This window comes from Cyclopterus lumpus, chromosome 18 (assembly GCF_009769545.1).
Source record: "Cyclopterus lumpus isolate fCycLum1 chromosome 18, fCycLum1.pri, whole genome shotgun sequence".
Taxonomy (NCBI): Eukaryota; Metazoa; Chordata; class Actinopteri; order Perciformes; family Cyclopteridae; genus Cyclopterus; species Cyclopterus lumpus.
Window position 1 is genome coordinate 15,981,827 of NC_046983.1, and position 24,476 is coordinate 16,006,302.

The 24,476-nt window shown below is 43.9% G+C and overlaps 1 protein-coding gene across 1 annotated transcript; it reads left to right on the plus strand.

Annotated features, from left to right (window-relative positions):
• Positions 1 to 17,668: 17,668 nt before the first annotated feature.
• mad2l1 (MAD2 mitotic arrest deficient-like 1 (yeast)) lies at positions 17,669 to 23,259 on the plus strand. The gene is made up of 5 exons (XM_034557821.1): positions 17,669 to 17,843; positions 19,776 to 19,922; positions 22,170 to 22,290; positions 22,562 to 22,665; positions 22,773 to 23,259. Exons 1-5 carry the CDS (start codon positions 17,780 to 17,782, stop codon positions 22,943 to 22,945), a joined length of 609 nt encoding a protein of 202 aa, XP_034413712.1. The 5' UTR covers positions 17,669 to 17,779; the 3' UTR covers positions 22,946 to 23,259.
• Positions 23,260 to 24,476: the final 1,217 nt, after the last annotated feature.

A 24,476-nucleotide genomic window follows, 5' to 3' on the forward strand; every position in this document is an offset into this window, starting at 1 on the left:
GCCCCCTCCTCCTCCTCCTCCAACCGTCCGTCCTGCTTTTGCCCGTCCATCAATCCTTCTCTGTCCATCCGTCCATACCCTCCGAGATCAGCAGCTGTATTTGTCATGACACATTTATCGGGGATGTCAACAGAAAACAGGGCTTCATATATAAATCAGTTTTGTTAGCCCCAGGAAGGTGCACATATACAAGTATGACCATGCACAGGAAATATGACTACCAGGGCTAGTGGAAAAGTCCTTTTAGGCCAAGATGTACAAATGAATAGCTCCATTCTGAATGTGAGAAGGAAGAGGAAAGTTTATCAAAGCAGATCCTCCTGCAAATTTAAACTTAAACTTTATTACATACATGAAATGTATCCTCTCCATTTAACCCCTCCTTAGTTATTAAGGAGCAGTGGGCTGCAGTGAAGCCTGGGGAGCAACTGGGGGTTCAGTGTCTTGCTCAAGGACACTTCAACATGAACTATGGGGAGAGCGGGGATCGAACCGGCTACCTTGCGGTTGCTACCCATGATCCACAGCCACCCATTTAGACAAACTGGGAAAAGATACATGAGAGAGTACCAGAGTTGAGTAGAGAAAAAGTAGGTGAAGGATCACCGTCTCACAGCAATACGACCCTTGACAATAAACCTTGGAAACTCTGAGAAAAAGCATACATCCTTTCACTGCTGCTGGATGGGAGACACATAGGAGCTGCACATGCTTTGGCAATGTTTCATTTTTATTTTTATTTCAACAATTCCAAGGTGGATGGAATCTCACTTCATGACACTATGGCTTTTCAAGACATCTTTGAGTGTGGCCATTCTAAATATCTACAACATGTTAGCCTATCACTGTTAGATGTGGTCGAATGACATGCGTACAAAGTAGTTCTAACCCTAACACTAACACTGCTAAATAACCTAACCTCAGCCCTTAACCTAATCTAAATCTGATGCCCTTTCTAAACTTAAACGAAGAGCCACATATGTTTTGCAATCTAATAAACCATCGTCCTTGTTTGGGTGAATAACAAGCTCTATAATGTCTCGCTCCTTGATGAAGTAAGAAGTTGCAGAATTGTCTTTGTTGTGGAGAATCTTCTCAACTCGCAAACCTTTTGCACATGTTGGTCCTTGGATGGAAGCAACGTGCACACACACTGCCATACACACATGTAGGATGAATGACAGCTGTCCGATGAATCTCCGAGGTCTCGGCTTTCCTTTGCAGTGCAGGCGGACAGGAGAGGAGACTCAAGACTCGGTGTGGCTGAGGATGAGTCGACCTGGAAACCTGCAGTGGAGGAGTCGTGTTGCAGGGGAGAAGGAGAACGGAGACAGTGAGGATAAAGCGGCAGTGTCTGGTAAGTGTTGAGTAAGCTTTACCGACTCTGATTATATTGTTGCTGAAATATGTTTGACATGCTTTTCCATTCCCTTTTCTCGCTCCACCTCATGAAAATACTATTTCCATCCAAGTGTGCAGGCACAAATGACGCCCAGCTGACTTTCAGTTAAAATATGTATGGTTGAAAACAATACTTGCTTCATGAGGCAATATTTATAGGCTGTAAATATGCACGTTTTCTATCAGCCTAAATTGGACCATAAATCCTTGGATTGGCCCAATCCAAAGCCTGCATTATTTGCTTCACTGGTCACATTCTTTTGTAAGTGTTTTTGGTCACTGGCGAAACCGTCCAACACGTCAACGGGACAATCTCCTAGCGTCCTATCTCCTAGCATTCTGTCTCCTAGCATTCTGTCTCCTAGCGTCCTATCTCCTAGCGTCCTATCTCCTAGCATTCTGTCTCCTAACATTCTGTCTCCTAGCGTCCTATCTCCTAGCGTCCTATCTCCTAGCATTCTGTCTCCTAGCATTCTGTCTCCTAGCGTCCTATCTCCTAGCGTCCTATCTCCTAGCGTCCTGTCTCCTAGCGTCCTGTCTCCTAGCGTCCTATCTCCTAGCGTCCTGTCTCCTAGTGTCCTATCTCCTAGCGTCCTGTCTCCTAGCATCCTATCTCCTAGCATTCTGTCTCATAGCATTCTGTCTCCTAGCGTCCTATCTCCTAGCGTCCTATCTCCTAGCGTCCTGTCTCCTAGCGTCCTATCTCCTAGCGTCCTCTCTCCTATTGTCCTATCTCCTAGCGTCCTGTCTCCTAGCGTCCTGTCTCCTAGCGTCCTATCTCCTAGCGTCCTAGCTCCTAGCGTCCTGTCTCCTAGCGTCCTGTCTCCTAGCGTCCTGTCTCCTAGCGTCCTGTCTCCTAGCGTCCTATCTCCTAGCGTCCTCTCTCCTATTGTCCTATCTCCTAGCGTCCTGTCTCCTAGCGTCCTGTCTCCTAGCGTCCTATCTCCTAGCGTCCTAGCTCCTAGCGTCCTGTCTCCTAGCGTCCTGTCTCCTAGCATCCTGTCTCCTAGCGTCCTGTCTCCTAGCGTCCTGTCTCCTAGCATCCTGTCTCCTAGCGTCCTGTCTCCTAGCGTCCTATCTCCTAGCATTCTGTCTCCTAGCATCCTGTCTCCTAGCGTCCTGTCTCCTAGCGTCCTATCTCCTAGCGTCCTGCCTCCTAGCATCCTGTCTCCTAGCGTCCTGTCTCCTAGCGTCCTATCTCCTAGCATTCTGTCTCCTAGCATTCTGTCTCCTAGCGTCCTATCTCCTAGCGTCCTGCCTCCTAGCATCCTGTCTCCTAGCGTCCTGTCTCCTAGCGTCCTATCTCCTAGCATTCTGTCTCCTAGCGTCCTGTCTCCTAGCGTCCTATCTCCTAGCATTCTGTCTCCTAGCATTCTGTCTCCTAGCGTCCTATCTCCTAGCGTCCTGTCTCCTAGCGTCCTATCTCCCAGCGTCCTATCTCCTAGCGTCCTGTCTCCTAGCGTCCTGTCTCCTAGCGTCCTATCTCCTAGCGTCCTGTCTCCTAGCGTCCTATCTCCTAGCGTCCTGTCTCCTAGCATCCTGTCTCCTAGCGTCCTGTCTCCTAGCGTCCTATCTCCTAGCATTCTGTCTCCTAGCATTCTGTCTCCTAGCGTCCTATCTCCTAGCGTCCTGTCTCCTAGCGTCCTATCTCCTAGAGTCCTGTCTCCTAGCGTCCTATCTCCTAGCGTCCTGTCTCCTAGCGTCCTATCTCCTAGCGTCCTGTCTCCTAGCATCCTGTCTCCTAGCGTCCTGTCTCCTAGCGTCCTATCTCCTAGCATTCTGTCTCCTAGCATTCTGTCTCCTAGCGTCCTATCTCCTAGCGTCCTGTCTCCTAGCATCCTGTCTCTTAGCGTCCTGTCTCCTAGCGTCCTATCTCCTAGCGTCCTGCCTCCTAGCATCCTGTCTCCTAGCGTCCTGTCTCCTAGCGTCCTATCTCCTAGCATTCTGTCTCCTAGCATTCTGTCTCCTAGCGTCCTATCTCCTAGCGTCCTGTCTCCTAGCGTCCTATCTCCTAGCGTCCTGTCTCCTAGCGTCCTGTCTCCTAGCGTCCTATCTCCTAGCGTCCTGTCTCCTAGCATCCTGTCTCCTAGCGTCCTGTCTCCTAGCATCCTGTCTCCTAGCGTCCTGTCTCCTAGCGTCCTGTCTCCTAGCGTCCTATCTCCTAGCATCCTAGCTCCTAGCATTCTGTCTCCTAGCATTCTGTCTCCTAGCGTCCTATCTCCTAGCGTCCTGTCTCCTAGCGTCCTATCTCCTAGCGTCCTGTCTCCTAGCGTCCTGTCTCCTAGCGTCCTATCTCCTAGCGTCCTGTCTCCTAGCGTCCTGTCTCCTAGCATCCTGTCTCCTAGCGTCCTGTCTCCTAGCGTCCTATCTCCTAGCGTCCTGTCTCCTAGCATCCTGTCTCCTAGCGTCCTGTCTCCTAGCATCCTGTCTCCTAGCGTCCTGTCTCCTAGCGTCCTGTCTCCTAGCGTCCTATCTCCTAGCATCCTAGCTCCTAGCATCCTGTCTCCTAGCGTGTGTTGAGTTTAGTGTTTGAGTTTACTTTGGCATGCCCGCCATGATGCACTGTACTAATCCTTTTCGAAATCTCCTCGTAAACCGCCCGGTTGCAATATGGATCTTCCAGTTTCCATTGCACTGACTTGGCAATCAGGCAGTATGTTTTATGTGGACTCCATCCATGAGATTGCATTTTTTCTTGTTGATGCCTGTAAGCATATGATTGAGTACTTCTGCTTTCCCAGAGGACGACAGCTGAGTCGGCGGTCCTTCAATGTCGCCCCGGACACACTGCTAAGAGAATATGGCAATATACCTCTAAGCGGTCTGAGCCATTCATAACTGTCCATGAACCTGAGACACCTGTTCATGTCAGGTCTGACCAGGCACATCCACTCCGATCCTCCATGCTAATAATGCTAGTGAAGGATTAAAAAGCAGTATTACATCAAAAGGAAGAAAATAAAGACAACAACAATGAATTAATAACAACTGTGAACAACTTTGGTTATTAAAATGAGTAGTTTAATTTTGGACAATTAAAGGTTACAATGATTCTCACTCTCATACCGATGTTTGGTCTGTGCCCCTCGGCTTAGGAGAAGGACACAGTAGGTACCGCTCCAGTATTAGTTTACAAGGTGTCAATATACAGACAGCATCGTTTCAGGATAAACTTATGTCTTTACAGGAAGTTTGATCAACAAAACCACTCATTTAGAATGGTATGATGAGAGGACGTGAACTTGACTTACTAGCAACTCACACCACTAGCGAGTGAATCTTTACTTTTAGTTTCGCACAGGATACAAATGCAGGTCTGCATGAGGAAAGTCCTGCATTTGTTTGACCCCCTCCTCCTGCCTACATCACGTCTTCTTACCGTCCACTGATGCAGCTTGAGGGTTTACATGGGAGTTAGTGGAAAGCCCGGTGCAGAGGGCTCATCCAAGGCAGACCGAAATACCTTTAGTTAAAACTCTGGGTTGCTTTTATTTAAGAAAAGAAATGCATATTGCTGCTCTAAGACTACATCTGCAGAAAACAAAACCATTTCCTTCTTAATAATAATAATAATGCATTTTATTTAAGCACTTTTCATTCAAAAAGAATATCAGAGTCTTCTGGTGTGTGTGCTGTTTGTTCATGTTATAGCTGGCAGTCATTTCTGGACTCCAACAATCCTTGGAGATCACTGCATATGTGCAGGGAGGAGTGATTTCACTTGGACATAGTGCAGGTGGCTTGACTGAGTAACTGTATATGCTCTCATCCCACCCACCATCAATTAGACCTTGTTTACTCTGGAGGGCTATCTGTCCATGGCTGGGGCCTGCATGTTTAGTCTCTCATGGGGCTGTAGGCCGTCATATAAACTCACTAGTAAAGGAAGGAACTCTGGATCATTATGAGACAAACTCAACCTGGGACTTCACAAGGAGAGTCCTTTACAGGTTCCAACCGATGAACCTGATGCGCTTGCAATAAACACACATGCTGAAAGCCGTGGTGTCCCTTGAGAGGTTTTAACTGAAAGACAACAGAATGTGTTCATCAAGATGACACAGATGGGTGTAACCATGATCCTATAGGCTGCAGATGGGCAGAGCCGCGCTTAACATCATATCTTCATGTTCGCATGCTCACATTTGGTTTGTTACAAGAACGCAGGAATGTATGCATGCTTGCGTGAGAATGGGATGAAAAGTCCTCTGCAGAGTTCCAGCTGTTTCACACGAAGCGCCAGGGAACACGAGGCGCGGGTCCAACCAGCTGAGCGCAGCACGCCCATCACCAGTCAGATCCAAGTAGGACAGACTCGGCGCCTACAGGACAGGAGTGTGTGGCAAACACCTCATTACACTGCATAGAGACGGAAGTCAGTATATTCGGTGCTGTCCACATGTAATTAGCAATGCTCCAGACACTCCTTTCCGGGCTATGAGTGAGGATTGAAGAAGTGTTTTAGTGGGAGAGTAGAGCCAAATATGGAGATGAAGCAAATGTCATTCTGTGAAACGGCTGTTTGTACTCACTACTAAAACAAAACCTGTGCACTTGCTAATAGTATGTCAACTTTATTATGTCCATTGATAATGTTCAAATTTAGTATGTGAAATGCAGTGGCGGCTGGTGGGATTTTTTTTGGTAGGGCCATCCAATCAAATTCAGCAAACATCCCAGAATGATTCAATGCAAAAAAAGTATGAAACACACATTTCTACTTTGTAGTTAAATATTTAAAATGTATTCCAACACTGACATAATAAGGACATCTTATTTTTCCAGTATAATATGATATATAAATACACTCTAATGTAAATATACAATATAAGTATCATCAATATATTATAATAAAATTATTTAAAGTTTATGATATGAATCACATATATATATATATAAAATCTAATAGAACATGTTTATATATTAAGATGCCCCTATGAACCTTGTTAGGGTTAAAGTGAGCCTGTTTTTATCCTCCTCTTCATTGTGTTTCTTCATCTCAATCCTGAGTCCGTGGTCCAGCTGGTAGAGACGTTCACTTTGCCCAATATGGCTGTTTGAGGAGTTCTCATGTGTGTCCTGGTGTTCTCATGTTCTCATGTGTGTCCTGGTGTTCTCATGTTATCATGTGTGTCCTGGTGTTCTTATGTTCTCATGTGTGTCCTGGTGTTCTCATGTTATCATGTGTGTCCTGGTGTTCTCATGTTATCATGTGTGTCCTGGTGTTCTCATGTTATCATGTGTGTCCTGGTGTTCTCATGTTATCATGTGTGTCCTGGTGTTCTCATGTTCTCATGTGTGTCCTGGTGTACTCATGTGTGTCCTGGTGTTCTCATGTTCTCATGTGTGTCCTGGTGTTCTCATGTTATCATGTGTGTCCTGGTGTTCTCATGTTCTCATGTGTGTCCTGGTGTTCTCATGTTCTCATGTGTGTCATGGTGTTCTCATGTTCTCATGTGTGTCCTGGTGTTCTCATGTTCTCATGTGTGTCCTGGTGTACTCATGTGTGTCCTGGTGTTCTCATGTTCTCATGTGTGTCCTGGTGTTCTCATGTTCTCATGTGTGTCCTGGTGTTCTCATGTTCTCAATTGTGTCCTGGTGTTCTCATGTTCTCATGTGTGTCCTGGTGTTCTCATGTTCTCATGTGTGTCCTGGTGTTCTCATGTTATCATGTGTGTCCTGGTGTTGTCATGTTCTCATGTGTGTCCTGGTTTTCTCATGTTCTCATGTGTGTCCTGGTGTTCTCATGTTCTCATGTGTGTCCTGGTGTACTCATGTGTGTCCTGGTGTTCTCATGTTATCATGTGTGTCCTGGTGTTGTCATGTTCTCATGTGTGTCCTGGTTTTCTCATGTTCTCATGTGTGTCCTGGTGTTCTCATGTTCTCATGTGTGTCCTGGTTTTATCATGTGTGTCCTGGTTTTATCATGTGTGTCCTGGTTTTCTCATGTGTGTCATGGTGTTCTCATGTGTGTCCTGGTGTTCTCATGTTCTCATGTGTGTCCTGGTGTTCTCATGTTCTCATGTGTGTCCTGGTGTTCTCATGTTACCATGTGTGTCCTGGTGTTCTCATGTTCTCATGTGTGTCCTGGTGTACTCATGTTCTCATGTGTGTCCTGGTGTTCTCATGTTCTCATGTTACCATGTGTGTCCTGGTGTTCTCATGTTCTCATGTGTGTCCTGGTGTTCTCATGTTCTCATATGTGTCCTGGTGTACTCATGTTCTCATGTGTGTCCTGGTGTTCTCATGTTCTCATGTGTCCTGGTGTTCTCATGTTACCATGTGTTTCCTGGTGTTCTCATGTTCTCATGTGTCCTGGTGTTCTCATGTTACCATGTGTTTCCTGGTGTTCTCATGTTATCATGTGTGTCCTGGTGTTCTCATGTTCTCATGTGTGTCCTGGTGTACTTATGTTACCATGTGTTTCCTGGTGTTCTCATGTTATCATGTGTGTCCTGGTGTTCTCATGTTCTCATGTGTGTCCTGGTGTACTTATGTTACCATGTGTTTCCTGGTGTTCTCATGTTCTCATGTGTGTCCTGGTGTACTTATGTTACCATGTGTTTCCTGGTGTACTCATGTTCTCATGTGTGTCCTGGTGTACTCATGTTACCATGTGTTTCCTGGTGTACTCATGTGTGTCCTGGTGTTCTCATGTTCTCATGTGTGTCCTGGTGTACTCATGTTACCATGTGTGTCCTGTTGTTCTCATGTTCTCATGTTACCATGTGTGTCCTGGTGTTCTCATGTTACCATGTGTGTCCTGGTGTTTTCATGTTCTCATCTTACCATGCGTGTCCTGGTGTTCTCATGTTCTCATGTGTGTCCTGGTGTTTTCATGTTCTCATCTTACCATGCGTGTCCTGGTGTTCTCATGTTCTCATGTGTGTCCTGGTGTTTTCATGTTCTCATCTTACCATGTGTGTCCTGGTGTTCTCATGTTCTCATGTGTTTCCTGGTGTTCTCATGTTCTCATGTGTGTCCTGGTGTACTCATGTGTGTCCTGGTGTTCTCATGTGTGTCCTGGTGTTCTCATGTTCTCATGTTACCATGTGTGTCCTGGTGTTCTCATGTTACCATGTGTGTCCTTGTGTTCTCATGTTACCATGTGTGTCCTTGTGTTCTCATGTTCTCATGTGTGTCCTGGTGTTTTCATGTTCTCATCTTACCATGTGTGTCCTGGTGTTCTCATGTTCTCATGTTACCATGTGTGTCCTGGTGTTCTCATGTTACCATGTGTGTCCTTGTGTTCTCATGTTCTCATGTGTGTCCTGGTGTTTTCATGTTCTCATCTTACCATGTGTGTCCTGGTGTTCTCATGTTCTCATGTGTGTCCTGGTGTTTTCATGATCTCATCTTACCATGTGTGTCCTGGTGTTCTCATGTTCTCATGTGTTTCCTGGTGTTCTCATGTGTGTCCTGGTGTTCTCATGTTACCATGTGTTTCCTGGTGTTCTCATGTTACCATGTGTTTCCTGGTGTTCTCATGTTATCATGTGTGTCCTGGTGTTCTCATGTTCTCATGTTAACATGTGTGTCCAGGTGTTCTCATGTTCTCATGTGTGTCCTGGTGTTCTCATCTTACCATGTGTGTCCTGGTGTTCTCATGTTCTCATGTGTGTCCTGGTGTTCTCATATTCTCATGTTACCATGTGTGTCCTGGTGTTCTCATGTTCTCATGTTACCATGTGTGTCCTGGTGTTCTCATGTTCTCATGTTACCATGTGTGTCCTGGTGTTCTCATGTTCTCGTGTGTCCTGGTGTTCTCATATTCTCATGTTACCATGTGTGTCCTGGTGTTCTCATGTTCTCATGTTACCATGTGTGTCCTGGTGTTTTCATGTTACCATGTGTGTCCTGGTGTTCTCATGTTACCATGTGTGTCCTGGTGTTCTCATGTTATCATGTTAACATGTGTGTCCTGGTGTTCTCATGTTACAATGTGTGTCCTGGTGTTCTCATGTTCTCATGTGTGTCTTGGTGTTCTCATGTTCTCATGTTACCATGTGTGTCCTGGTGTTCTCATGTTCTCATGTGTGTCCTGGTGTTCTCATGTTCTCATGTGTGTCCTGGTGTACTCATGTTACCATGTGTGTCCTGGTGTTCTCATGTTCTCATGTTATCATGTGTGTCCTGGTGTTCTCATGTTCTCATGTGTGTCCTGGTGTACTCATGTGTGTCCTGGTGTTCTCATGTTCTCATGTGTGTCCTGGTGTTCTCATGTTATCATGTGTGTCCTGGTGTTCTCATGTTCTCATGTGTGTCCTGGTGTTCTCATGTTCTCATGTGTGTCATGGTGTTCTCATGTTCTCATGTGTGTCCTGGTGTTCTCATGTTCTCATGTGTGTCCTGGTGTACTCATGTGTGTCCTGGTGTTCTCATGTTCTCATGTGTGTCCTGGTGTTCTCATGTTCTCATGTGTGTCCTGGTGTTCTCATGTTCTCAATTGTGTCCTGGTGTTCTCATGTTCTCATGTGTGTCCTGGTGTTCTCATGTTCTCATGTGTGTCCTGGTGTTCTCATGTTATCATGTGTGTCCCTGGTGTTGTCATGTTCTCATGTGTGTCCTGGTTTTCTCATGTTCTCATGTGTGTCCTGGTGTTCTCATGTTCTCATGTGTGTCCTGGTGTACTCATGTGTGTCCTGGTGTTCTCATGTTATCATGTGTGTCCTGGTGTTGTCATGTTCTCATGTGTGTCCTGGTTTTCTCATGTTCTCATGTGTGTCCTGGTGTTCTCATGTTCTCATGTGTGTCCTGGTTTTATCATGTGTGTCCTGGTTTTATCATGTGTGTCCTGGTTTTCTCATGTGTGTCATGGTGTTCTCATGTGTGTCCTGGTGTTCTCATGTTCTCATGTGTGTCCTGGTGTTCTCATGTTCTCATGTGTGTCCTGGTGTTCTCATGTTACCATGTGTGTCCTGGTGTTCTCATGTTCTCATGTGTGTCCTGGTGTACTCATGTTCTCATGTGTGTCCTGGTGTTCTCATGTTCTCATGTTACCATGTGTGTCCTGGTGTTCTCATGTTCTCATGTGTGTCCTGGTGTTCTCATGTTCTCATATGTGTCCTGGTGTACTCATGTTCTCATGTGTGTCCTGGTGTTCTCATGTTCTCATGTGTCCTGGTGTTCTCATGTTACCATGTGTTTCCTGGTGTTCTCATGTTCTCATGTGTCCTGGTGTTCTCATGTTACCATGTGTTTCCTGGTGTTCTCATGTTATCATGTGTGTCCTGGTGTTCTCATGTTCTCATGTGTGTCCTGGTGTACTTATGTTACCATGTGTTTCCTGGTGTTCTCATGTTATCATGTGTGTCCTGGTGTTCTCATGTTCTCATGTGTGTCCTGGTGTACTTATGTTACCATGTGTTTCCTGGTGTTCTCATGTTCTCATGTGTGTCCTGGTGTACTTATGTTACCATGTGTTTCCTGGTGTACTCATGTTCTCATGTGTGTCCTGGTGTACTCATGTTACCATGTGTTTCCTGGTGTACTCATGTGTGTCCTGGTGTTCTCATGTTCTCATGTGTGTCCTGGTGTACTCATGTTACCATGTGTGTCCTGTTGTTCTCATGTTCTCATGTTACCATGTGTGTCCTGGTGTTCTCATGTTACCATGTGTGTCCTGGTGTTTTCATGTTCTCATCTTACCATGCGTGTCCTGGTGTTCTCATGTTCTCATGTGTGTCCTGGTGTTTTCATGTTCTCATCTTACCATGCGTGTCCTGGTGTTCTCATGTTCTCATGTGTGTCCTGGTGTTTTCATGTTCTCATCTTACCATGTGTGTCCTGGTGTTCTCATGTTCTCATGTGTTTCCTGGTGTTCTCATGTTCTCATGTGTGTCCTGGTGTACTCATGTGTGTCCTGGTGTTCTCATGTGTGTCCTGGTGTTCTCATGTTCTCATGTTACCATGTGTGTCCTGGTGTTCTCATGTTACCATGTGTGTCCTTGTGTTCTCATGTTACCATGTGTGTCCTTGTGTTCTCATGTTCTCATGTGTGTCCTGGTGTTTTCATGTTCTCATCTTACCATGTGTGTCCTGGTGTTCTCATGTTCTCATGTTACCATGTGTGTCCTGGTGTTCTCATGTTACCATGTGTGTCCTTGTGTTCTCATGTTCTCATGTGTGTCCTGGTGTTTTCATGTTCTCATCTTACCATGTGTGTCCTGGTGTTCTCATGTTCTCATGTGTGTCCTGGTGTTTTCATGATCTCATCTTACCATGTGTGTCCTGGTGTTCTCATGTTCTCATGTGTTTCCTGGTGTTCTCATGTGTGTCCTGGTGTTCTCATGTTACCATGTGTTTCCTGGTGTTCTCATGTTACCATGTGTTTCCTGGTGTTCTCATGTTATCATGTGTGTCCTGGTGTTCTCATGTTCTCATGTTAACATGTGTGTCCAGGTGTTCTCATGTTCTCATGTGTGTCCTGGTGTTCTCATCTTACCATGTGTGTCCTGGTGTTCTCATGTTCTCATGTGTGTCCTGGTGTTCTCATATTCTCATGTTACCATGTGTGTCCTGGTGTTCTCATGTTCTCATGTTACCATGTGTGTCCTGGTGTTCTCATGTTCTCATGTTACCATGTGTGTCCTGGTGTTCTCATGTTCTCGTGTGTCCTGGTGTTCTCATATTCTCATGTTACCATGTGTGTCCTGGTGTTCTCATGTTCTCATGTTACCATGTGTGTCCTGGTGTTTTCATGTTACCATGTGTGTCCTGGTGTTCTCATGTTACCATGTGTGTCCTGGTGTTCTCATGTTATCATGTTAACATGTGTGTCCTGGTGTTCTCATGTTACAATGTGTGTCCTGGTGTTCTCATGTTCTCATGTGTGTCTTGGTGTTCTCATGTTCTCATGTTACCATGTGTGTCCTGGTGTTCTCATGTTCTCATGTGTGTCCTGGTGTTCTCATGTTCTCATGTGTGTCCTGGTGTACTCATGTTACCATGTGTGTCCTGGTGTTCTCATGTTCTAATGTTACCATGTGTGTCCTGGTGTTCTCATGTTCTCATGTGTGTCCTGGTGTACTCATGTTCTCATGTGTGTCCTGGTGTACACATGTTACCATGTGTGTCCTGGTGTTCTCATGTCCTCATGTGTGTCCTGGTGTTCTCATGTGTGTCCTGGTGTTCTCATGTTCTAATGTTACCATGTGTGTCCTGGTGTTCTCATGTTCTCATGTGTGTCCTGGTGTACTCATGTTCTCATGTGTGTCCTGGTGTACTCATGTTCTCATGTGTGTCCTGGTGTACTCATGTTCTCATGTTACCATGTGTGTCCTGGTGTTCTCACGTGTGTCCTGGTGTACTCATGTTACCATGTGTGTCCTGGTGTTCTCATGTTACCATGTGTGTCCTGGTGTTCTCACGTGTGTCCTGGTGTACTCATGTTACCATGTGTGTCCTGGTGTTCTCATGTTCTCATGTTACCATGTGTGTCCTGGTGTTCTCATGTTAGCATGTGTGTCTTGGTGTTCTCATGTTCTCATGTGTGTCCTGGTGTTTTCATGTTCTCATCTTACCATGTGTGTCTTGGTGTTCTCATGTTCTCATGTGTGTCCTGGTGTTTTCATGTTCTCATCTTACCATGTGTGTCCTGGTGTTCTCATGTTACCATGTGTTTCCTGGTGTTCTCATGTTATCATGTGTGTCCTGGTGTTCTCATGTTCTCATGTTAACATGTGTGTCCTGGTGTTCTCATTTTACCATGTGTGTCCTGGTGTTCTCATGTTCTCATGTGTGTCTTGGTGTTCTCATGTTCTCATGTTACCATGTGTGTCCTGGTGTTCTCATGTTCTCATGTTACCATGTGTGTCCTGGTGTTCTCATGTCCTCATGTGTGTCCTGGTGTTCTCATGTTCTCATGTTAACATGTGTGTCCTGGTGTTCTCATGTTACCATGTGTGTCCTGGTGTTCTCATGTTCTCATGTGTGTCTTGGTGTTCTCATGTTCTCATGTTACCATGTGTGTCCTGGTGTTCTCATGTTCTCATGTTCTCATGTTACCATGTGTGTCCTGGTGTTCTCATGTCCTCATGTGTGTCCTGGTGTTCTCATGTTCTCATGTGTGTCCTGGTGTACTCATGTTACCATGTGTGTCCTGGTGTTCTCATGTTCTAATGTGACCATGTGTGTCCTGGTGTCCTCATGTGTGTCCTGGTGTTCTCATGTGTGTCCTGGTGTTCTCATGTTCTAATGTTACCATGTGTGTCCTGGTGTTCTCATGTTCTCATGTGTGTCCTGGTGTACTCATGTTCTCATGTGTGTCCTGGTGTACTCATGTTCTCATGTGTGTCCTAGTGTACTCATGTTCTCATGTTACCATGTGTGTCCTGGTGTTCTCACGTGTGTCCTGGTGTACTCATGTTACCATGTGTGTCCTGGTGTTCTCATGTTACCATGTGTGTCCTGGTGTTCTCACGTGTGTCCTGGTGTACTCATGTTACCATGTGTGTCCTGGTGTTCTCATGTTCTCATGTTACCATGTGTGTCCTGGTGTTCTCATGTTAGCATGTGTGTCTTGGTGTTCTCATGTTCTCATGTTCTCATGTTACCATGTGTGTCCTGGTGTTCTCATGTTACCATGTGTGTCTTGGTGTTCTCATGTTCTCATGTGTGTCCTGGTGTTTTCATGTTCTCATCTTACCATGTGTGTCCTGGTGTTCTCATGTTACCATGTGTGTCCTGGTGTTCTCATGTGTGTCCTGGTGTTCTCATGTGTGTCCTGGTGTTCTCATGTGTGTCCTGGTGTTCTCATGTTCTCATGTGTGTCCTGGTGTTCTCATGTGTGTCCTGGTGTTCTCATGTGTGTCTTGGTGTTCTCATGTTCTCATGTGTGTCCTGGTGTTTTCATGTTCTCATCTTACCATGTGTGTCCTGGTGTTCTCATGTTACCATGTGTGTCCTGGTGTTCTCATGTGTGTCCTGGTGTTCTCATGTTCTCATGTGTGTCCTGGTGTTCTCATGTGTGTCCTGGTGTTGTCATGTTCTCATGTGTGTCCTGGTGTTCTCATGTTCTCATGTGTGTCCTGGTGTTCTTAAACAGTGCTTAAGGGACATACTCCCCTAACTCTCCATGCTGGATCTTTCCACGTTGATTTTACCGGGTCCGGTCTTCTTGGAAGAGAAGTGCTCTCTTTGCTCTCTCTGCTGGCCGTCATATCGTTTAAAAAAAGAAGGAAAAAAAGGCGTCTGACGAGATCGCACAGCTTTGGGCCAGATGACTTTGGCCCAAAGCTGAACATATTTTAGATGCTGATTGGCTAAATTGTGTATCACTCATTTATATCTTTAATCAGTAATCGGCTAAACTGCTTCTTAGACCCGTCTCTTCTGGGCCAAAACGATTCGGCCCCAGCTGCAGCTGAGACATGCAGACAGTCAGGAAGAGGAGGTGCAGGAAGTGCAGGGAAAGCACATTTTATGCGTAGATATCCTATTTTACAAATATTACTGGGTATATTCCATATCTCCAAAACACAAATATTGACAATTTGTATAATTTATCAAGATAATTAATATTATTATTATAATTTTTTAATACTTTTTTGTTTAGGGCTCAAGTTGGGTGGCCAGGCCCCGTGGACCTCTATTAGAGTTGTACTGAATTTAGATGGGTTTTGCCAAAATGAGGTGTCTGGACTTGGATGAACAAAAGGTGGAGGAATGGCATAGCAGGTATAGCACTGAGCAGGGGCCATTGGTGGTCCTCAGGGCACCATGTATTGGGCTGTATAGGTACTGCCAAATTGGTAAATCAAACTTAAAAAATATATTGTTTAGGTCATTTATGAAGCTAGTTATTTTAAATGTCTAAATTTGCTTGTGAATTCATGGTCACATACAGTCTTTTTATCTTTGAACAGAAGAGTACTCCTTATTAGTAATGTCAATTAAAATTAAATAATAAACAAATGCCTAACTGACACTGCAGAGTCGTAACGTGCTCCTCCTGAAAAATGGGACGATGGGCCAGAAGTTTGATTGGCCTCCAGAACCGGGAGATGTATTTTCAGGACAACTCCCTCACATCCCGTTAGAACAACAACCACCAGCTTATTAATTCATAGCACATGAGCTCCTCCTCTTCATCCAACTTTTTGTGTTGGCGCAAACGTATATAGAACTAATGAATCGCCTAGAAAAAAATAAAGACCACAACACAAAGGATTCTAAAACCTATGATCTACAGCCATCGATGCTATTACAATAAGTAATTGCCAAGGAAAAATTGGAAATCATTATGAACTCTTCTTAGATTTTTAGTGCCAACCGACACAGATATTGCATAAATACTAACATAGTCGGACGGTCCTTTTATTAAAAGCTAATTTACTCAAATATATTTTCATATCTGTGGTTTGGGAGCTGAGAGCATCATATCAATTCAATTCAATTCAATTCAGTTTATTTTGTATAGCCCAATATCACAAATTACAAATGTTGCTTTCCAATCTGTACACATATCCCTGACCTTTGACCTCACATCAGAACAGGAAAAAATCCCCAAAAATAACCTTTGACAGGGAAAAAAGTGAAGAAACCTTCAGGAGAGCAACAGAGGAGGATCCCTCTCCCCGGATGGACAGATGAATAGATGTCATGTGTACAGATGAACAGAGTTACAGAGTTACATAAACACATTACATGAATATGACAATGTATGAATTATCAGAGGTGGACAACTAAAGTTTGATGAAAGGCCAATATGTGTTGGCCTTCTGTATTGCCTAAATTCCTCCTTTCTCCTGAACAAGAATAACTAGACTTGAGGTTTGCTGTGTAAATAAAAAGGTACTGACCACAGAGAACCATAAGAAAAATGACATAATGTTCATGAAGCCAGGCAGATAGAGGCTTTGATGCCACTATGAGGCATGACTGTGGTTGTCCTGTATATAACCAGAGAGGTGTTCATTTAGACCAGCAGCTACTTTTTAGAGAGACCAGTTGGGTTCACACTGGGATCTTCGTCAGTGTTGCAACACTTGGCGCTCGAAAATACTGGCTAAATTAAAATAATGACCAGAGAGACCAACTCTCCTGAAGGGATTACAGTTTGCACAACTTTCTGTAGCATATATTGTTTTATTTCTATTTTCACGTCTGTAAATGTATCGGTTGTACATGTGGCAAGTTGTGGCCATGGTTAGTTTGTAGAGATGCTGAAGGTCCATTTAAAAAATATTAGAGTTTTTAATACATTTCTCTCATAATATTAGTACCACTAGAATATATTTGTCACAGAAATACATCTACAGATGACAACACACATGAACCAGGTTTAGGAATGACAGTGCACTCAAACAAGTCGCTCCTCAAAGACATTTGTGTTTTTATGGTCGCTTGTACGCGCACAAATTCACGGAAGCAGCGGTGCAAAGAATGAAAAAAGAGAGAGTTTGGTCTTCACCTGCGTTCACAGCTCAGTCCACCTGGTCCATCAATGCTACGGGTCGTGTTGGTCAGATTGTTGTTTTGGGAATGTTGTCAAACCCAGTCATCCTAATTCCAACATTAGAACGCTATGGGTACCTTATTTGAAGATCTGTCAACATATAATAACATACAATCATAAACCTGCTGATTTGTGTTGTGTTTTAATGTCTTGCCACTTTGCACCATCCAGACAACAAGTTGACTTCTAAAGGTGTGTCAGTCTGTCCTTTGGGTTTGCATTCATGTTTATGGGTGTTATTGTTTGTGTTGTTATTTTAGTGCTTATGATATTTTACAAGGTGGTGACCATGACCAAGATCTATGTGGAGATTGATGGGATCTGGGCAGTGTGTATTTGTTGGGTTGGTCAATGTTCAATATAAAGCTTAGTAAACCTAATGCTACAGTTTCTTGAGCTGTATCTTTTTATGCAAATCAGCACAGTTTATATAGTTACATGTTTATATTGACTATTGTTCAGCTACATTGCCCTTGTTTTAGCTTTTATAGCTGTTTCTAAATGTAAAATAGCTACAAAAAAAGTTCCTGATAAGCATAGCCTACTTATACTGTGCCATTGCTGATCCTGATTCATAATGCAAACTGAAATTGTTTTCATTTACACAATGTGACCATAAAATGTAGCCTACTGTTGTTTACCAAATAATAATAATACAAATAATAATTGAAATGAATTGTCAGGTGAAACCGGACACTACGTGAGGCTGTTCCAGCGCAACACGTTGAGTCGTCGTGCACTGCCCTCTAGCGCTCAACCAAGGATACCGACATTTAACACGTCATCGACAGTGCGCCGTAATATCTTACGCATGCGCAAGAGTGTGGAGCACACATTTCAAACTGGACGGCGGGTAGTTGAACCCGGGACAGAAAACAAACAGAGGTTCATTCTCAAGAATTTCCCCCAACGTTGAAGAAGATGACCAGCACACTGAAAGGGATTACTCTCAAGGGGAGCGCCGAGCTGGTGGCCGACTTCTTCTGTAAGTATTTCGGTTTTCAACTCGCAGCTATGCCGCGCCGACACGCTGCGGAACATCCAACATGGCAGCTAACCGCCCACATATCCCAACGGGGAACGTCGCGCACTCACAGCCAAGCAAAGCAAAGCGTTCACTTCGAGTCGTTCTCTTGTGAGGCTAGAAAGCGGTCACCGGTCACCGGTCACCGGTCACCGGTCACCGGTCACCGGTCACCGGTCACCGGTCACCGGTCACCGGTCACCGGTCACCGGTCACCGGTCACCAACCGGAAGACGAACCTCGGCTCCGAGAGCTCTTCCTCCATCCGCAGGGGGTTATGGCCGCTTCAGTGTCGGCCCACGGTGTGCGATGCTCCGGTGAAAGGCAGACCTCCAGCAGCGTAGTCCTGGATCAGAACAGCACAAACGCTCAAAACGGGGGCAAATATAACTTTTAGGTACCGATACAAACTGATGATCATTTATCCATATTGGCAGATTCAGATCCATTTCTTGTTTGATTACAGCAGCTGGCCTAAAAGGCTCTAGTCTAGGCTATCCTTTTTTATACATATTTTATAGTTTGTTCCCATTAAAAAAACACTTAAAATAAGGAAATACAATATTGTATTTTGGATTAAAAACAAATCTAGTTTTAATGATGTACTGTATTATAAGATGGTCAGAGCTAGTTTGAACGGCTACATCTCTAATATCTATTTATGTTGTTGTGAAAACATCTTCAAACAACTGGATTCATTGCAGTTTCTCACCAACACTACATTTTACAAGATTACATAAGTTATTAATTCCCATCGCCCAATCCTCATTTTTGCTGAACAGCCTGAACGTATCATAATTAGGCTTGCAAAGGGGCGGAAAGTTTCCACGGGAATTTTGAAGAAAAAAAACTTGGTTTGCAAAAACATATAACAGGGAAGTTAAATGTAGTTGAGAACAAGACTATGCACCCCTAGCTCAGCTGGTCCCTGAATGCAGCTGGTTGGGAACATTGTCTGCCAGAAACATAAACATAAAACGTTGTGTTGTTTTTGAACGTCTTTGTCATCAGTGTTGTCTGAACGTTTCAGCCCTTTGTCTGGCAAGTGTGAGAGCGCCGAGTGGCGTAGAGGACAAGAGCGGTATTGCAGACAGATAGAGATTTCAATTATAGCTGCAACATATTGAAAAAAATAACTCAACTAGTTCATGGAGCTGTGAACTTAGTTCAAAATGTTGAATTATGAACTGAACTAGTTCATTTTAAAATGTGTGAACTATGAACTGAACTAGTTCAGAAAGTGAACTTTCCCAACACTGTTTGTCATATAGCATATTGATTACTTGGTGAACTGAAGCCATGTTTTAATACCAAGTTTATTTGTATACAGTAGACTAACTTGTTACAGCAGTGAGGAGGACGTTGATGAGGTCCAGGAAGACAGCATTTAGACCTGAAAGAATTTTTGTGTTGGGGGGTGGTGATCATAGGGAATACACCTTTTTTATTCAACGTTCATGTTTTTGTTGTTCGATGAAAGAATAAAGTTCTCACAAAATGTCAAAAATGTCATTTTTAAAAGTTGTATTATAAATGTTTGCATGCATGTCTGCTTATGACGAGGTACATACAGTTAAATTACCCCAACATTTCCAGTTTATTCCCGTATATTCCTGTTTATTCCCGTGGAAAGTTTCCAACTTTGAATATTCCCCGAATTTTGCAACCCTGATCATACCCTGTCCATCCGTGATCCATTCCACCCCTACTTCTCAGGCATACGTTGTTTCCTAATGTGCAACAGTGTTGTGTTAATTTTTGGGTTTGTATAAACTCTTTTGATTGTATTCCTTCATCTCCACTATGAGTTCTGGTCAACTGTCTCACTCCCCTCCAATGATTGTAAATGGTTTCATGTGGTCTGAGTCATTTGAGTCCCCCTCTCCCCCACAGCTTTTGGCATCAACAGCATCCTGTACCAGCGGGGCATCTATCCTCCAGAGACTTTCACCAGAGTCACCCACTACGACATGAGCCTTCAACTCACCACTGATCCCAAACTGAAGACCTACCTGACCAATGTGGTGTCTCAACTCAAAGGTAGTCTGTGCATTGCTTCTTTCTACCCCTGACTGACCCACATTTGGGCTTTCCACTGCCTGTTTCCCCCAAGAGGGATTTCACTGTAGGTGGATTCATAACAATGAGGGAAGTTCATTAGGCTTTCATGTAATTGTTTCACAGGTTACATCATGTAGTCCTTTTGAACTAAACTTATTTATTGTGTTGACCCCTAGGAGGACTGTTCTGTTGCCCAGATGTGGTTTATGATTTGGAGTTTTGCACAGGTGTAAAACTAAGACTTAATCCCAGCCCATGCCCCAAATCACTGAATCTGACCTGCAATGCTAAATTCTTGCTTTAGTTCATTCATATGTTGCCATGCTAATGCAACATATGGTCTGAGTTATTGTCTCCGTCACTGTTCCCATTTAAACATGGCACAATTAGACAAACTGAAACATTTCTAAATGCATTCAATTCAGTTTATTTTGTATAGCCCCAAATTATGAATTATCCTCTGAGGGCTTTACAATCTGTACACACATGACATCCCTGACCTTTGACCTCACATCGGATCAGGAAAAACTCCCCAAAAATAACCGTTCACAAAAAAAGTGAAGAAACCTTCAGGAGAGCAACAGAGGAGGATCCCTCTCCCCGGATGGACAGATGAATAGATGTCATGTGACCAGATGAACAGAGTTACAGAGTTACATAAACACATTACATGAATATGACAATGTATGAATGGAACTCCAATCCATGAAACAGAAGGAGGTAGAGAGGAGGGGGGGCGGGGCATCAGCAGGGCCAATGGGAGGCCGGCTCACCAGGCATCAGACACCTCCAGGTCCAATGGACCCTATGAGACGTGAAGTCACAACGACTCCGGGGAGGAAGCAGAGTTAATAAGGTGCAATGGAGAGATGTCAATTCATCCATAAGGAGAGAGAGAAGAGGAGAGAGGTGCTCAGTGTATCCTAAAACATCCCCCAGCAGCCTATAAGCCTATAGCAGCATATCAAGGGGCTGGACCAGGGCAAACCTGATTCAGCCCTAACTATAAGCACTATTAAAGAGGAAAGTCTTAAGTCTATTCTTGAATGAGGTGATTGTGTCTGCCTCCAGGACTGAAAGTTGAAGCTGGTTCCATAAAAGAGGAGCTTGATAACTGAAGGCTCTGGCTCCCATCCTACTTTTTAGGACTCTAGGAACCACAAGTAGCCCCGCATTTAGTGAGCAGCTCTCTAGTGGGGCAATATGGTACTACAAGCTCCTTAAGATATGATGGTGCATCACCAATCAAGGCTTTGTAGGTGAGGAGAAGAATTTTAAATGTGATTCTTGATTTTACAGGGAGCCAGTGCAGAGCAGCTAATACAGGAGTCATGTGATCTCTTTTCTTAGTTTTTGTGAGTACACGAGCTGCAGCATTCTGGATCAACTGGAGGGATTTAAGAGACTTATTAGAGCAGCCTGATAATAAGGAGTTGTAGTAATCTAGTCTGGAAGTAACAAACGCGTGAACCAGCTTTTCTGCATCTTTTTGGGACAAGATGTGCCTGATTTTTGAAATGTTACGTAGATGAAAGTAACCAAAACCTGAAACCACCCTGAGTTTAAAGTTTACTGCAGCTAAATGTGCTGAAGCGGACCCAGAACTGATGGGGTTGGGTCGCCAATGAACACTCATTTTGATTATCAATTCATCTGCCAAACCATTCTTGATCAATCATTTGGTCCATAGTGTTAAATTAAGAATGCATGTTCAGTGCCCAGGGTCATGTCTTCATATCCTTTTATTTTGTTCAGTCCAAAACCCAAACAAATTAATTTTTTATCATTTAAGATGAGGAAAAGCAACACCATCTCACTAAATTAAAAACATGTTTTAATAGTTGTCACTTAATTTTCTATTGCTCAATAAATAAGCGTATTGTTTTTGCTGTTTTTAATCTGATATTTCAAAACAATGACACTCAATGTGAATGATGACATGTAGTGTAAAAGTGCTTTGAGTGGTCGGAAGACTAGACCAGCTCTATACATGAACAGCCCATTAACTATTTAAGAACTAATTCATAATAAAAACTTGTTCCCGTTTGTTTATAGCTTCATCATTTTGAGAATAAACACACAGCATGGTGTGGTCCAGTGTTTAGAATTGTACTGTGCATTTTTTAATTGATTAAAATCATCAAAATGTCCTCAGTCATTAAAATAATAAATGTCGGTATTTAGACTATTCAGGATACAAGTCAGTGACTGTCGTGTGTGTTGCAGAGTGGCTGTTTGAGTGCTCCGTGCAGAAGTTTGTGTTGGTGATCACGTGTCTGGAAACCAACGAGGTGCTGGAGAGATGGCAGTTTGACATCGAGTGTGACAAATCAGCCAAGGAGATCAGGTCAGCTGATACCGTCTTCTTGCCCTTTTATTTAACTTTAGTAATAGTGTGTGTGTGTGTGTGGTCATTGGGCAGAATCCTGTTGCCTTCGTTCAGACGGAGCACAGAAGTCCTCCTTGTATCAGATGAGCAGCTATTTCCTCAATGAGTTGACTCCTAATGTTCCTACCTTAACACACGTGGCCGTACAGCTCTCACTTAGACACTGCAGTGTGTTTGTACACAGTACTTCAGGTCACACATGTCAACCCACTACTCCTGTGTTACCCAGTGCTCCCAGAGAGAAGTCCATTAAGACCATCCAGGATGAGATCCGCTCGGTGATCAGGCAGGTTACAGCCACAGTAACTTTCCTGCCGCTGCTGGAGACGCCGTGTGAGTAACCACAGCCGTCTCTCTACCTAACTATCGCTTTCAGGTTTCACCAAGTTGTCAGTCGACTGATCCTTTTGACATACTGACCTTTGCCCCCTGCTTTTCAGGTGCATTTGACCTCCTTGTCTACACAGACAAAGACCTGATGGTTCCTGAGAAGTGGGAAGAGTCTGGTCCGCAGATCATCGACCAATCGGAGGAGGTGCGTTTACGTTCGTTCACCACCTCTATCCACAAGGTGAACAGCATGGTGGCGTACAAGAGGACCGACTCCGCTTAGACCTCTAAACCACAGTGCCCCCTCCTCCTTATGAGCTGTATATACCATAGAGAATAGTAGTCTACAGTGCCCTGTCCTACCGTGCTGTCTAGGTATTCCAGTGTTCTGATCTTCACTTAGTTTCACTTGACAGCACCCAGCTCTGTCTACACTGATGTAAATAGTTCTTTCATTAGCTGTCTGTAAGAAACCACTGTGTCTTGTCCTTGGTAGTGCCTTCCCTTTCTCCCAGATGGTCAACGTCGGTTTTAGAAGCTAGTGCTTTATATGTTAATCTTTTTTAACATGTCATGAATAAACGTCTTTCACAAAGGTTTCTGTTCATGGTTCTACTGCTTTTGACCAGAAGGTGGCAGTGCAACTAGTTGGTTGGTTGGTTGCAGGTGATTCTGTGGGTTTGTAGTGTTCACACAAAAGTGTGTCAATTTCTAAAACATTACACAGGACACATAGAAAATGAGCATTGTTCTTTAATGGAACCCCCAAAACGGTTCAGAACAACCCAGAGACTGAAGCGGTACGGCATTTGGCCTGTGAAGATGCGCAGAGGTTACGCAACAGCGTCTGCTAGCTGAATCTATCGGGTTTCCTCTAACTGAAACGACCAGCGGCCGCAACTATCGCTGTACACTGCGAGCGTGGCACGGGAGCTTCATGCCGCCATCTTCATATGCACTGCTCAAGAGGGGGCGGGGGCATATGGACTGAATAACCACTATTGTTCTGGAAGTTCCAGATATCTCGGTAAAGTTCATAACCGTTCATAAGGCGCTCTGTGAATTTCACCCTGCTGTATTCACTCTACCTAGCCATGCATATGTCCACTGTATGATGCCAAAATAAACAGATTTTGCTGTAATTTTATAGCAATAAGCAGATAGGCTTTTGGGCTGCCCGGCACAAATATGCATCTAATCGTGTTTGGTGTGAACACAGCATAAGAATTATGAATGCCTCTGTATTTTTGGGAAATGCATAAAATTCAATTCAGATCTGTCCCTGGACAGGTGGTTCCTTCCACCTCCCGGTCTGGTTTCTGCCCCGTTGTCCATTGATTTGCACCTTCTAAAGACGGATGGGCCTCATATTCAATCAATTGTTTATCTATTCAAGCATCTCAGAGGTGATCAACAGAAATGGGAGGCACCTGAACTAAATATAAAGTGTTGTGCTATTCTTTATTTTTTATAAATATAAAAACAAATTCTAATATTTTTTTTTGCTATGTCATAATGGGATATTGAGTGTAGATATGAAGGGAAACAATTATTTTAGCAAAAGGCTGCAACACAACAAAATGTGAAAAAATGAAAGGCTGAATACAATATAATGAATGCACTGTACTATAAAGTTGTAACCAATGCAGCGGTGCAGGAAGAGTTCTGAAAGAGTGTCTTTTGTTTCGTTAAACAACCGGTTCAAGCATAACACCATGATACTTTCTGAAATATTGTCTGATATTTTTGGCGCCATTCTCTGTGAATATCTTGTTCATCAATTCAATAAGAGAAGCTTGATGATTGATACAAGG